This window comes from Quercus lobata, chromosome 4, assembly GCF_001633185.2.
Source record: "Quercus lobata isolate SW786 chromosome 4, ValleyOak3.0 Primary Assembly, whole genome shotgun sequence".
NCBI classification, from domain to species: domain Eukaryota; kingdom Viridiplantae; phylum Streptophyta; class Magnoliopsida; order Fagales; family Fagaceae; genus Quercus; species Quercus lobata.
In genome coordinates, this window is record NC_044907.1 from 6,299,637 (window position 1) to 6,313,714 (window position 14,078).

Genomic DNA, 14,078 nt, shown 5'->3' on the forward strand with positions numbered 1-14,078 from the left:
TAAGCACCTATTGACTACAGCAAATGACAATGCCAGAATCCCGACATAGGGAGCTATGTCATTAGAGAACAAGGACAATACAGGAGAATGAACCAAAGACAAATCAGAGTTCTATTTAACTAATAGGTTGGTAGAATGCATCTTCTGTGCGTGCTTTGCCTAATGCAATGCAATGCCATGCAAGAAGTGCAGACATACAGTCAAACACCCCTCATATCAATACAATCAAACATTCCAATGGAGATGCAACAAACCTGAAGAGAGAGAGAGAGAGAGAGAGAGAGAGAGAGAGACCAAATCTTAACATTGTCAACATTTTAACAATTAGGATAGAAGAAGCAAAGCCTTTGTCTTACACAAATAAGTCTTCACATTTCTGAAGCCTTCTTATCTAGATTGTTAAACTTTTACATATTGATTACTATTTCCTACTTGATCAGTTAAGAACTTTCTTCCCTTTTTACACTACTGGTGAATGGAAGGAAATGCATTAAATGCAGAACAGTAACAGCAGCACTACAACACATCTCTCTCTTGCTCATTTCACCCTTACAAAGACAAGTAACCTTTTTTGTAAAGCCAAGAATGAATTGCCTGAGAAACACAATACATGAAAGGTTTCTACTCAACCTAGATGGGGCAAATGCCTTCAGGTTCACCTGCAGGAAAGCTCTCATAAGACAAAGAAACCCAAGTAAACTGTTGCATTGAATATCAAAAACTCATTAGTATTTAACTGCTTAAGCAAATTCCAGAGGCTCCTCACCTTCGGTGAACTTCATTTAATGGGGAGTGCCCCACGTGCAATCCCATTCATATGCATGCTCTCCCTCTGCTGACCCATGTAGCCTCCTTCCTTGTCATCACTAAACAGTGAATGGTATGTTGATGAAAGACCATGGCCATTGCTGTTCCCATTGGACAAGTTGTGTGCTTTATGCATATTGTGAATCATTGAACGTGATCCTTCTTGCTTATTATGTGAGGAATCCAATTTCCCATTGCCATTGTTGGGCAAGTATTCAGAGCCAGATTTACTGGTTGGTTGCACTGAAGAGTTGGCACCCATATTCATGCCCTTTTCTGAAGTAGGATTGGCATCATTATCAGGCTTCTTTGTATTAAGAAAGCGCCCCCCACAGCCTCTTGCCCTCCTCATAGCATGCAGGTGTCGAGACTCATGAAGATATGGCTGGGAAATGAAACAGTATAGAATATCAAGAATCCTTCTGGACATTCTAAAAATGTAAGGAACAAACAGAACTTATCAAAGAATAAGAAATGCACTGAAGGGGTGGGGCTGACAGATTGGAAAAGCACACAAGAAACACAAATACAATAAAGAATATACAAATAAATAAAAACAACTAAAAAATCCATGACACCCAAAATACAACCTTGCCTCAGTCAGAATACCATCTTGGTCCTATAGCTTTTCTTGTTTTCAAATTTCTTAATCTCTTAACTTCATAAAAACATTTCTATATTTGTAAAAGTTTCTAACTTCAGATACCCTGATAGTGCCAAAAGAGGGAAATTAATAAATCTGAAAATAAACTACCACATGATTTTACTCCTCTCCTCTCATAGCGAGTTTGTATAAGTCCTCCTCCCCATCTGTCATGTCTTTTTTCCCGTCTTTAGTATGAATCCCCTCCCCCACTACCTTTTTTTTTCCTCTTCTGAGTGTAGACACTATTTCAACCTAAGAGATACTCAACCATATCCCACCTCCTTATGGCTTTATCACCTGCCAAGATCTAGTGGCCCACATTTGACTAGCAATAAATATTATTAGATGCCTTAAATATAGACGACTTTCTTCATTTTTACTTCAGCGCATGTCTATATTTCAGAGGTATACTCATGGAAAACAACTGGAAATGGAACTACTTGTTTTTGCATAAAGAAAAGAACTTTCATAAATATACACCAATCAGGGTAATAGACAAGGCAGCAACAAGCTAGAACTCCCTAAATAATTCCCTTCAAAATTGTGATACTGTTAAGGTCCGGCTGCCAACATTATTAGTTTCATACTGCCCACAGGATTACAGGTTTCTTTTATGTCTTTAGTACACCCTGTCAAGTGCGTTGATATTTGTGTAATCTTGAGACCGTAATCCAATCATAAACAATGCAACTTCAGCATCATAAAGTAGGAAGATAACACCACCCTCCCCCCACCCGACCTAAAACAAAAAGTCATTAGTAGAAAACAGTGCCAGGATAGGGAATGGTCAGATACTAAGATCAACCCTCTTTTGAATCCCAGTCAAAATTCATACAAAAGAAAATATGAAGACTGACAATCTAATGAGACAGAACTTGAATTAAAACACAAATCAATCGAATGAGGTGCAATTGTCCTATTTGTCATTCTCCTACAAACATTTTGCCTTATCTCCCATACCACAATTGTTAATACCTAGTAAATGAATGAAGCAAGATATTAAGTAAATCTGGTGTACAAAGAGGAAGAAACACATGCTAGAAAAAAACACACACATACACAAGAAATTTTAGTTTCCATCTACAAGAAGGCAACATTAAGCTACAAAACCTACAAGGAAACTTGCCAAGAATGAACAACTTAAGCTGAAAGCAAAGTTACACAATGAAAGTTGCATCACCCTTCAATGCATGTTTTTCCTCTATGATGACTTATGAATATTATGCCTTCTATTTTTTTATCATCCCAGATTGTAGCTCAGTCCAGAGAAAAAGTAAACAAATATTTATTTTACCTTTCGAACTTTTATCGCTTTCTTCTGAAGCTCAGCCTTAGCACGTGACTGTCTTCGTCTCAGAATACCATGATATTGCTTTGCATTTACGAAGACAGGTTCCTCTTCCATTTCAAGAGGTAAAGGCATTCTAGCCTGATGCATTCCATATAATTGGGCAGGTATCTGGCATCATACCAGAGCTGTCAGAAGATCATCACATCCCAATACATTTGATTTGAAATAATTACAACACTACAGTGACTAAACATGGAAAATGAGTTTATTACAAAAAATATGAAGAATGCACTGGTACATAATATTTCATCAAAAGAATCTTAAACCTAATAGTATCATTTGTCAATTTTCTTTGGAGTGAAGCAAAGCAATGGTGACCACATCAGTTTGCTTGAACTTCTAGTACTTTCTTTTGATCTGAACTAAATGCTGTTCTTCAAAAATATATCCAGGGAACTAGTACATTCAATGTATGCACATATATGTGCACAAGTGCATTCTAATCAGGGTAGTGAAGAGGTCCCTCTTTGAGGAATAAGGTAAGGCATGTTCTAGGTTTCGTTAGAAAAGGCATGTTCCATCGAAAACATTACTATTACTGTCCTTCTAGACTACAGATTGCATACCATAGCTTGATGCCCATAAGGAGCCAACATTCCGCCATAATGTGGCTCTGAATACATATATGGTGTCAAAACCTGCATAAGTAACAGATAATAAGGGGAAAAACTTATAATCTTTTTTTTTATCTTAAAACCAACCAATGGAAAGTCTCAGATTCATTGATCAAACGCCAAAATGTGCATGTCTATGAAGTCTGAGAGAGAGAAAGCTGAACAGGTCTTACAATTGAGTGACCAACAAGTTCCATGTTGGAATTTGGATCGAGGTGTTCACCCATTTTAGGAGTTGAGGATGGAACATGGTTCACATGTTGGTGCTCTTGCCCAATATTCCCATCTGTCATAAGAAATAAGCCCAAATATTAATATGATAGTTTGTGTGTGTGTGAGTGAATATGCATGCACGATCATATGGTGCAACATGTTATGTCACAACTCTAAGAAGAAGATGACATTAATCCAAATCAGAAATAGCAAGATTAAAATAAAAATAAAAATTATTTAAAGAAATTAAGGTATCAGATTTTAAAATATAAATATCCCATGCACATTTTGGTAATATTTGATTACTGCATTTTTAAAATTTATATCTTCGATTACAGCAATATTGTTTCCCTGTTTTGGAAGATCTGGTGGGGTAGGTCAACACATGTTCCTAGCAGAATCATTGTTGAGTCGCGAGGAGAGGAAATATAACGGATCAAACAATCGGCAAAGGACAGAAGAGAGCTGCTTGAATTTTACAGTAAGACAGAAACACTGTTTGCACATTGGAAGACCCTTAAATGCTTAGCCTTGGAGCCTTGTGCTCCAAAAATAAATAAATAAATATGCTGCCATAGAAAAAGGTGGCAGTGATGGCAACAGGGTGAAATTGGCAATACAATCATGGTCAAGAATTGATGGTTTTGTTAAAAAATGATCTGCATTTGCACCTCTTGCAGATACTCCAAAAGCTGAAGCACCTAAACAGGATTTACAATTTCTTGGTCTGCTTGTCTGCCAGTCAGTTTCATATTGCACCAACTGAAAGAAAAATAGGAGGGGGGAAGAAAAAAGTACATGCCCATATACACAGGGGAACAAGATTTCAATCCATCACAATTTCAATTCAAGAACAACAATTCTATGCCTACATATACATGTATGTGTATAGTTAACAAATTAGGACCAGCAACTTTCATCTATCCAGATCACATCAGGTATATGTTTTCCTGTTTCTCTACATAAAAATCCATCTTGGTGAGATTTTCAAAATTCTCAAGAGTCAACCAACTAAACTTCCATAAATTTTCATTTCGGCAAATCTAAACTAAAATACAAGCAGCCATGAAGATACTCATCACAAATCCATGAGAACAAGATACTTTCATTGTTCTTTAACCAAATGCATAATTTCTGTTTTTTTTTTTTCCTCCTCCTTCCTAAAAGAGGCATTCCCACATAGAGCTAAACTTCTCTTCTTCTCTCTACAGTAAACACTTGTTTCCATTAAATTACAAATTTTGTCTAGGAAAAATATATAAATAAAAATGTATGATGAAACAAAGACTGCAACCACCAATCATATAGATATAGAGAAACAATTTCTCAAATTCAAACATTATATACTTTGTTACACCCAGTAGCAAGTAAATACATTTATTCTTATTTATGATTTAAAGCAAATCTCCACAAGACTATTATTCACTAAAGTGGTGACAGCTCAAAGATACCTACCAGATTGCGACGCTATGGTGACTTGTGTTTCTTTATTAAAATTAGCTCCACCATCCAACTGACCGTTTGCTTTCAACTGCATCACTCCATTCTTCACAGAACCATTTAGGTGTTCCATTGAAGAAGATTTTGAACCACTCTCACCTAAGGACCCATTGCTCCCCACTCCAGACCACCAAGGATGGGAGTAAACAGTGGACTGCAACGTAGTTGGCCCACAATTTTCTAACCGCCTGTCTTCATTTCCGAGCTTTGCTGGCATCATTCACAACTTCCTCCTTCAACCTTAAAAAATTAAAAAAAAAAAAAATCATAACATAAAAAAATAATAATAATAATAAAGTTCAATTCTACCAAACCATACCAAACCAAAAGAATACAGGGTAAATTTTGGAGTCTCTCTCTCTCTATATATATAAGCACAAAGCAACATGCATGATAAGTAGAATGAAGAAAAACATCATAACAGAAAGGATAATACTAAATCCAACCATTAATCAATAGCAAAAACCATTAACTGAATTTCAGAGCTTGAAGAGATAACTAAACCTAAGGTTCATGCTTGGAAATTGAGTACATGATGGAAAAAGATATAAACCTTTCAAAATTCAAGACCCTACTGCACTCTACTGAGCCTAAAACAACTAATTAGCTTTAATTAAGCTGAAATTTTCTTCTGGGTGTCTCTATTTTTCTCTTTTTACTTCAAATTCTGCTACATCCCACACAAAAATAAAAGAAAGATATATCTTTTACCAAAAAAAAAAAAAAAAAAAAGGTTGGAATTTGGACCACCCTTTTCAGTCCCAACCAAGAAAAACTAAAAAAAAAATTCTTTTCCTCCACAACCAAGTATGGCTTAAAAGCTTTAGGACCCAAAAAAAAAAATCACTTTAACAAAGGTACTACAAGTAAAGCAGCCATGATAACATGTTCTGTTAGAATTCATGAATCAAAGTTGAGGAAAGTGATGGAGAATTCTAAGAGACATGGAAGGGAAATTGTTTGGATAAGAGCTTACTTGTGGGGGTGTGAAGCAGAGGATCCAACCCCAAGATGGCTTCTTGGTTTTCAGAAGTAGAAGAAGCTCATCACAGACTGAGTTTCTCTATCTCTCTCTCTTTCTTTGTCTGCAACCTTAAAGAGAGACAGTGGAAGGTGACAAAGAGAGAGAGAGAGAGAGTAAATAAAACACATGGAAAATAATAAAAGTAAAAAAGAGTGTTAATAGAGTTAAGGAGTTTTTTTTTTTTTTTCTTTTTTGAGAAGTAAAAGTTTAAGGTTTTTCAAAGAAGAAATTTTTCATTTCTCAAAGTTTACGCAAAGGTCTCTCTCTCTGTCTCCGATTAGGAAGAAAACAAAATTGTCAAAAAAGTAAATGACTATGAAAAAAAAAATTTGAAACTTAAAGTTGACAAAAAAGGACTTACAATTTTTATTTTTATTTTAATTGTATAAAAGGGCCCATAATTTGTATAATCTTTCATATTGTGTCCAAGTTTTTTAATTTTTTCAATTAAAGTCCATATTTGTCAAATTGGTTCAGTTTGAAATGTGTATCTATTTATGTTAATCTAGGCAATAATTAGACTCAGAAATTTCTATTTAATTTTTGTGTTCACCTAACATTTGATAGTTATGAACAAACATGATACAAAGAGAAAGCTCCATTTAGACAAAGAAAGTTCAATTTAGAGTGAGTGGTTGCCTAAAAATCAAAACTAGTTATATATGTGAAATACAAAATTTTTTAATGATTTCAATTTTTATTTTGCTCTGTTGCTACCTAGGATAGCAAAAATAAATAACGAAGATCAATATGTCGTTCAAATTGAAAGAGTTCATAAGTATGAGGTTTTAATTTACGTTTACAGTTTATACCTTATTTCAAATTAGGTCCTAGGATTTTGCAAGTTAAACCTTCAAACTTTTTTTTTATACGAACTTTAGTCTTAATTTGAGTGTATTTAGATAATTTTATTTTTAAAATAAGGTTTACCTAGAAAAGATAACTATATATATATATATATATATATGTATGTGTGTGTGTTAAAGTACAAATAAGTTAATAGTTTAAGTGAAAAAACAAAAGGTTTTGTTAATGAGAGCCTAAGCGCATTCGTTAAAAATGATTTACCCAATGCACTTTATTGAAAATTGGATTTAAAAAAAAAAAAAGTACACATGTCAAACAAACCTTTTTAAAAATGCAATCATTACAAAAAATACCCTCTTACCCACAATGCAAAGCCCTATCCTTTCATATTATTATTTAACACAGGAGTGCATGCAAAATCCACCATTATCCCAAATTAAAGCCACCGTTGACTTTACCATAGTCGACTTCACCACCACCACCCCAAATCAAAAGACTTAATTGACTCCACCACCATCCTAAATCACAGAAGCACTTGAGTCTAGAGAGAGAGAATAGTATAAATTTATATGGATTTAAGGGGCATTTATAACAAGTACTTGTGTAAATCTTAATTGCAAATTTTTTATTAATGAAACTTATAAAGTGTCAATTGTGCAACTAATAATCTTTGGGGGAATAAGGAAAAAAATTGGTGATAGGAGATATCCATTAACAAATACCTAAGACAAATAGAGCTTTAAGGTGTTGTGACTTAAGCGATCCTTGATATATATATATATATATATATATGTAAATTAGTTTTGACATTCGCAAATGAGGTTATCTTTACAAAATTTTGATAGAGTTCCTTCAAAATTTAAAGTATATCAAGTATAAGCTAATAGTTTTGTTGTTCAACTGGTTGACACCTTATGATATTTTTAACAAACATCCCGAGATTCAAACCTCCTCTCGCCCGTTGAAATTATCAAATGATTAAAAATAAAAGTATATCAAAGCTAAACACAAGACTCTAACTCAAAATTTATATTCATTTTATGTCCTTATTTTAGTTCTCCAAGGTGAAACCTTAAGATGGAATTATGGAATGTTAATCTAATGAAGTGTGAGATAAGAAAGAAGATTGAGATCTGATTTTATAGTGTAGGGTCATTGGAAGCTAAGTTGGATTCTATTTACATTGGAAATTGAGTTCTGATTCTATTCACACAAATAAGAAAACAACACCTAAGTGAAAAGTTGAAGAAATGAAAGAAAAAAAAATGTTGGAAATGAGAGCCGACAGTGCATTGTCGTGAGGATCTCCACCTGGTCATTTGGTTGGTCTATGAATGTGCACAACTTGCCTTATGATATAGCTTATTATAATTTAGAAGCTTGTACTGAATACTCATAATTAGTATGACATTAATAGCTAATTATGATTAAATTTGCTCGAATTTTCACATCAATTTTTATTTAAGTTTTTTTTTAAAAGGCTTATTCTTGATTTTGTTTTTGTTATGACCTACAGAACCCGTCAATCATTATTTATTTTTTTTTTTTTTTTTTTTTTTTTTGTGGGCAAGAGAAAAAGGACTATGGCCCCATCAACCTTATCCATGATAAAATGTACAACTTCAAAGTAATCTTTTTCACTCATATCATACAAATCTCTTTATACAAAGTGAACTTTACAAATAGCTTTAAGGACCATTTTAGCATTACTTTTCTTTAAGCATTAGAATAATCCTTTAGCTTTCATAGTTTTTTCTAGTTTACAATAAATTAAGGGTGGGGTTATGAATATAACAATGGAGAAGACCAAGTAGTACCACTAAACCACACTTGACTTTTTCTTTTCTTTCTTTCTTTTTCATTTTTGATAATTTGAAGTTCCACACTCGACTTAACTCTTCCAAGTTAATCATAACTTGATTGATCTCAAAGTTTAGCATTATTTCTTTTTTTTACCTAGAGAATTGAGCCTCCATGTTTTAAAATTTTATTTTTTAACTTTTTAAACCAATCTAATAAAACACTATGTAGTTGAATCATTCAAAAGTTGGTAAAAATATATTAATTATTACATTTATTTGTCCCTTCCACATTTCAAGATAAGAAGAAGACCCTTTATATTACCTTTTGAGAGAAAAATAATAATTATTATTATTTAATTTAGTCATGAGCCACCTAGGTAAATGTAGTGCTGTGCTAGTTAACAAAACCCAATTAATTATTAATTTAATTAAATTAATTGAGATTATTTAATCATTTAAAATATGCCAATCTTTTAATTGAAAGTGAAAGAACTAATATTTTATTTGATTAAGGTTTTATTTAACTTTGATTAATAAAAGGAAAGGCTAATACGTTGCCAGCCTGACACTTGTGTGTATAGAAAACAAAGACGTGTCAGAATCATAATAACTCCAAATTGGTCCACCTTTTAGAGCTTGACACGTTGCTCCACCTAATTATTCGTCAACTCTCTCTCTCTCTCTTTTTGCCCACTTTTTAACAGCGTTTATTGCGGCAGTGCGCCGTTAGGACAAGCCGACAGGACCCTATGACCCTATGATTTTGGGTCTCACATTTTTATATTTCGTGGAAAATAAAAAATAGGTGCTAAAAAAAAAATTACGCTGACTCCTTTGTTATAATTGTGATGTGACATAGTATAATTGATAAAAAAGAGATTGTGGATCTATGTATAAGTAATGAAAAATATTAATGAGTGCCCGTATTGCACTGTTTAAGAATCCATTTTAAGAAAATTTTAACATCATTTTTATGGGAAATGAAAAAATTGTTAAAACATTAATTGCTTTTTTTTTCATAAAAATTTTCTTTAACTGGATTCTTAACCAGTACTCTTATGACACTCGTTAGCATAATCTGTAAGTAATATAGACAACACACTCGTAATCTGTCACATTAGAATTATAATAAAAAATTATGGAATCATTTGCAGTCCTATAACCACTTAGTTTATGATGCACATTCACACACGTGTGAAAAAATGTACATATATTTCAAATGATTATTTTATTTAAGTTGAGATAGGTGGAGGTAGTATTATGAAGGGACTTGGCTTTATCTCGAATGATCTCTTTTATTGGAGTAGATATGTGTTTTAAAATATCATGTGTTGATTTAGTGTTTTGTGTATTAGACTTAGGGTCCGTTTGGATTGAGCTTATTGTTACTGAAACTAAAAACTGAAAACACTGTAACAAAATAATTTTTAAATGTGTGAAAAGTACCGTGAGACCCATTTTTAATATTTTTAATGCATGAATAGTGCTGCTACAGTACGTAAACAGTGCTGCTACAGTACTTGAACAGTACTGTTGCAGTGCATAAACAGTAATTTTTGTCTCTGCATAGTAAATTTACTGTTCATGCGCTGAAAAAAATAAAAAAAAAAGGATAGAAATGCAGAAATGAAAACGTGAACGTTGGTTTTAGCTGAAACCAAACGCTCACTTAAACTTAACTCGGCGTAAAGAAGCTTCCTTTCTAAAATGTGGGATCTAGAGAGAACGATAACTTATGATTTCTCTATAAGAAATTTTTTTTATTTGGACAAGGTCATATGGATGTAACTTTTCTCCTAACTTAGTTTATAAGAAACTGTTCACAATTATTTAAATGATCATTATTGTGTAATTTTTTTTTAAACATAATTCGATAGTTACAATGGAAGGGGAATTTGAATCCAAAATGTCTATTTTTAAAATGACAAAATTTAGCTACAAAATTAATTGTAACCTTAGGCTATAACCTTACTTAATATATTTTTATTGTAAGTGAATTTTGACAAATTCACCATTGGATTACATCTTCTTTTTATATCCTTCATGCTTGCAAAATTTCTAAAAAATTAAAGATCAATAGCTATGTCATCAATAAATTGTTTAAATTGTAAGTTTTTGTAGTTTAAAATCATACATAAAATATAAGCTTATAGATCATATAATAAATATTAAATAGTATTCGATTGACACAAAAGTTAACACGTGTATTAAGAGTAAAAAGAACATACAATTTAACTGTTAGATTTTTAAAATATGTAGTATTGTTTATTTTATTGAGTAAGGTTGTAGCCTTAGGCTGCAACTAATTTTGTAACTAAATTTTGTCATTTTAAAAATACTAAAAACTGCAAGTTGGTCTCATATTTAACATTTTAATATTTTAGGGTTGAGCCACACATTTGAGATGAAAATGTGTGTCCTAAAATAAACATATTTCAATCTAGTGTCCAGTGCACTAAATTGAAGCTTAAAGTAAAGAATTAAACATGTTCTTTCCCAAAATGTGGGATCTAGATATTGATAGCACATGGTTGCTCCATAAGAAAATTTTTTATTTGGACTAGGGCATAGGGATGTGATTTACCACCAAACCTAGTTTGAAAAAATAAATTGCTTATGATGAGTTCAAGGATCATTTTTGTGTATTTTAATAATATGGGATTGGAATATAAATTTTTCTTCAAACTCATTACATGGATGTTTAAATTATATACCATTTACCATAATCATGACCAATAATTAGGAATTTTGAATCTGAGTTCAAACATTCAAAGGTGGTTGTGTGAAATTGGTTTTTTAGCTCAAGAATTGTTGGCTTTTATTATTTGGACACTACACTCTGAAGTCTGAATAGGATTGAGATCTATTATGGTCTAGATCTTTCAGGTGTTGTTTTCTCAACAATCTCATATGCTCTAAGTCTTTCAGGTGTTGTTTTCTCAACAAATAAAGAGCTTATTATGACTGTTGATTTAACACTTAAAAAAGGACAAACTACATTTTAAACCCTAGCACCCTACATATAAATCCAAAATTTTCAACTTTAAACCTTTCTAATTTCAAATTGGACCCTGAACTTTTAAAATTGTAAAAGAGTTAACCTCCAATTAAATCCTAAAATCAAACTTAAAAAGTTCAAGGTTTAAATTTGTATGATTTTAAAAGATTAGTTTTTGATTTATAATCGATGAAATTATAAATTTGTGAGTAAATTGCAAAGTACAACCCTAAAATTTTGGGTTACTCAGATTTTACACCCTAAAATTTGAAAATTTGAATTTTACACCATAAAATGGTTTTATTAATAAAACTCCCCTCTCCATTTGTTTAGAATGTTATGTGACACACTGATGTATTGACGTATTTTTCCCCCCAAGCTATCCTCCCAAAACAAGGTTATTTGACTTAAGACAAAGAATACAGCTGATGCTTCTAAAGTGGCATCGTTTTAAGATTAACTTGGCAAAAAGAAATACACATTAACACACTAACATATCACTTAACAATCAAAAGTAACAGAGTGTGAAACAATCAAAACTAACAGAGGGTGAGGTCTTCTTAACGAAACCAAATTTTAAAGTGTAAAATTTAAGCAATTCTACACTTTAGGATAGACTTTACAATTTACCCTAAATTTTTATTTGAAACTGCTTTAAATTTGGTTATTTTTTGAATTATTGGTTAATCTGAAAAAACTCTTAAAATATAAGTTTAGAATTTAATTTAACAAAAACAAAAACTGCAAGAAAAACTGTGTCATTTGTCATGATCCCAGGTAGCAGTCAAAGATCTGTGCCTGCAAACGTACAAGCTCACCTAAGCAAAGAATTCTGCTTTGAGTTCAACACCACCCCACGTGCCTTGTGCATGTGTAATTAGACTGCACTGTGTAGCACCTAAAGCTGACACGTGTCGTACGATCTGGTGTGGTCTCTGGCTGATGTAACTCCCAATGCAGCTTATCACAACAAAGGTACAAATATTCTGTGCTGTTTTAGAGCTGGCATTGGCAATTGCAATTTTTTCTCTCTTTTTTTTTTCTTTTTTCTTTTTTGGGTTTTGTTTTTCCTGTCTTGTTTGTTTTGTAAGAAAAGACATTTGATGGGTTTTATTTGTGAAAAATTATAAGAACGCATAAAACAGTATAATTTATGTTATAACTGTTCACGTCATGACAAAAATTAGATGCAATAATTTGATGATGTTCTTTATATTCTTTTTTTAAAAATTTAATCATATAATTAAAAAATACACTTCTATATTATAAATATAATACATGATAAATTTTAAGAAAAGAACATAAACTGTACCTATAATTATGACAAAATATTTGTAGCTGTTTAAGCGGTACTAAGAGTACTATTTGTTTGAATGTGTTTTGGATTTGTGTATGAAGCATAGAAAAATGTGTCTGATAACTTTTTCTATGTTGTTGACACTTGACAGGCATCTAATATCTTGTTTGATTCTGATACCCATTTCTATGAGTAATGAGTGAGCTTTAAGAATGAATCTACCAGTCAACTTTTATATAGTGGCAGGTACAAATTATTTTGGGTAAAAAGGTACCAAATGTGGCTTGTTTTCTTTTGAAAGTTAAAATATTTGCTAATAATAAAGGTTTTTGAGGTTACCCTATAGGGTATAGAAACTTCTTTCTTCAGACCCAAAAAAAAATTAGGTACAAATAGAAAGCTTCTCTTAAAGGATAAGGAGACATAATTGTACTATTTCCTTTTGTTTTTGCTTATTCTTTAACTGGGACTTGTGGCCAGTAATAGCCCTGAAAGAGTTAATGTGGTCAGGTTGTGTACCTCATAGACCATTAATGTGTTACCTACTTATTAGTCAGGTACTCATACACTTTACACATCAGTGTACCGTGTGCTCATCTGTTGTAACTTTGAATTCCTTGAGAGCCAAACTTGTTTGAAGCATTTTCATGTCAATTTAATTATAAACATTTGGTTATTTATTTATCTTCAATAAATAGAACTTTAGAATATAACATGTCTTTATAAATGTAGTAATCTTTTGAAAATGCTTTTAGATAAGAAGTTACTTCTAGCAGTACCCCCTGTGAAAAAGTATTTTGGTCTTAACTATTCAACTAAACTATAAGTATTTGTTTTGCTCAAATAAATACTGGCAATATAACATAAAGAGAATTCTTGAAGGAGAGATTATATGGAAAAAGAAAAACTATATATTCATTTGTTGATTTCTTACAAATGAATCCTATCTCTCATATCATATAGAAGAAAAAGAAAAAAGGAGATGCACTAAGACAGATTAAAAAAAAGATAAGAATGAC

The 14,078-nt window shown here is 32.1% G+C and overlaps 1 protein-coding gene across 1 annotated transcript; it reads right to left on the minus strand.

Annotated features, from left to right (window-relative positions):
- Positions 1–300: 300 nt before the first annotated feature.
- LOC115987293 (nuclear transcription factor Y subunit A-1-like) lies at positions 301–6,290 on the minus strand. Its single transcript, XM_031110816.1, has 7 exons — positions 6,108–6,290; positions 5,087–5,371; positions 3,592–3,704; positions 3,371–3,442; positions 2,748–2,912; positions 767–1,192; positions 301–659 (listed from the first exon to the last, which is right to left on the minus strand). The coding sequence occupies exons 2-6, from the start codon at positions 5,349–5,351 to the stop codon at positions 779–781; spliced, it is 1,029 nt and encodes a 342-aa protein (XP_030966676.1). The 5' UTR covers positions 5,352–5,371; positions 6,108–6,290; the 3' UTR covers positions 301–659; positions 767–778.
- Positions 6,291–14,078: the final 7,788 nt, after the last annotated feature.

What these genes read in the sequence shown, in the direction of transcription:
- LOC115987293 (XM_031110816.1), bottom strand. Translation starts at nt 5,351, where the DNA reads ATGATGCCAGCAAAGCTCGGAAATGAAGACAGGCGGTTAGAAAATTGT. An exon ending in CACCATAGCGTCGCAATCTG is followed by an intron (nt 3,705 to 5,086) that starts GTAGGTATCTTT and finishes TTCTTATGACAG; the next exon opens with ATGGGAATATTGGGCAAGAG. An exon ending in AACTTGTTGGTCACTCAATT is followed by an intron (nt 3,443 to 3,591) that starts GTAAGACCTGTT and finishes TTACTTATGCAG; the next exon opens with GTTTTGACACCATATATGTA.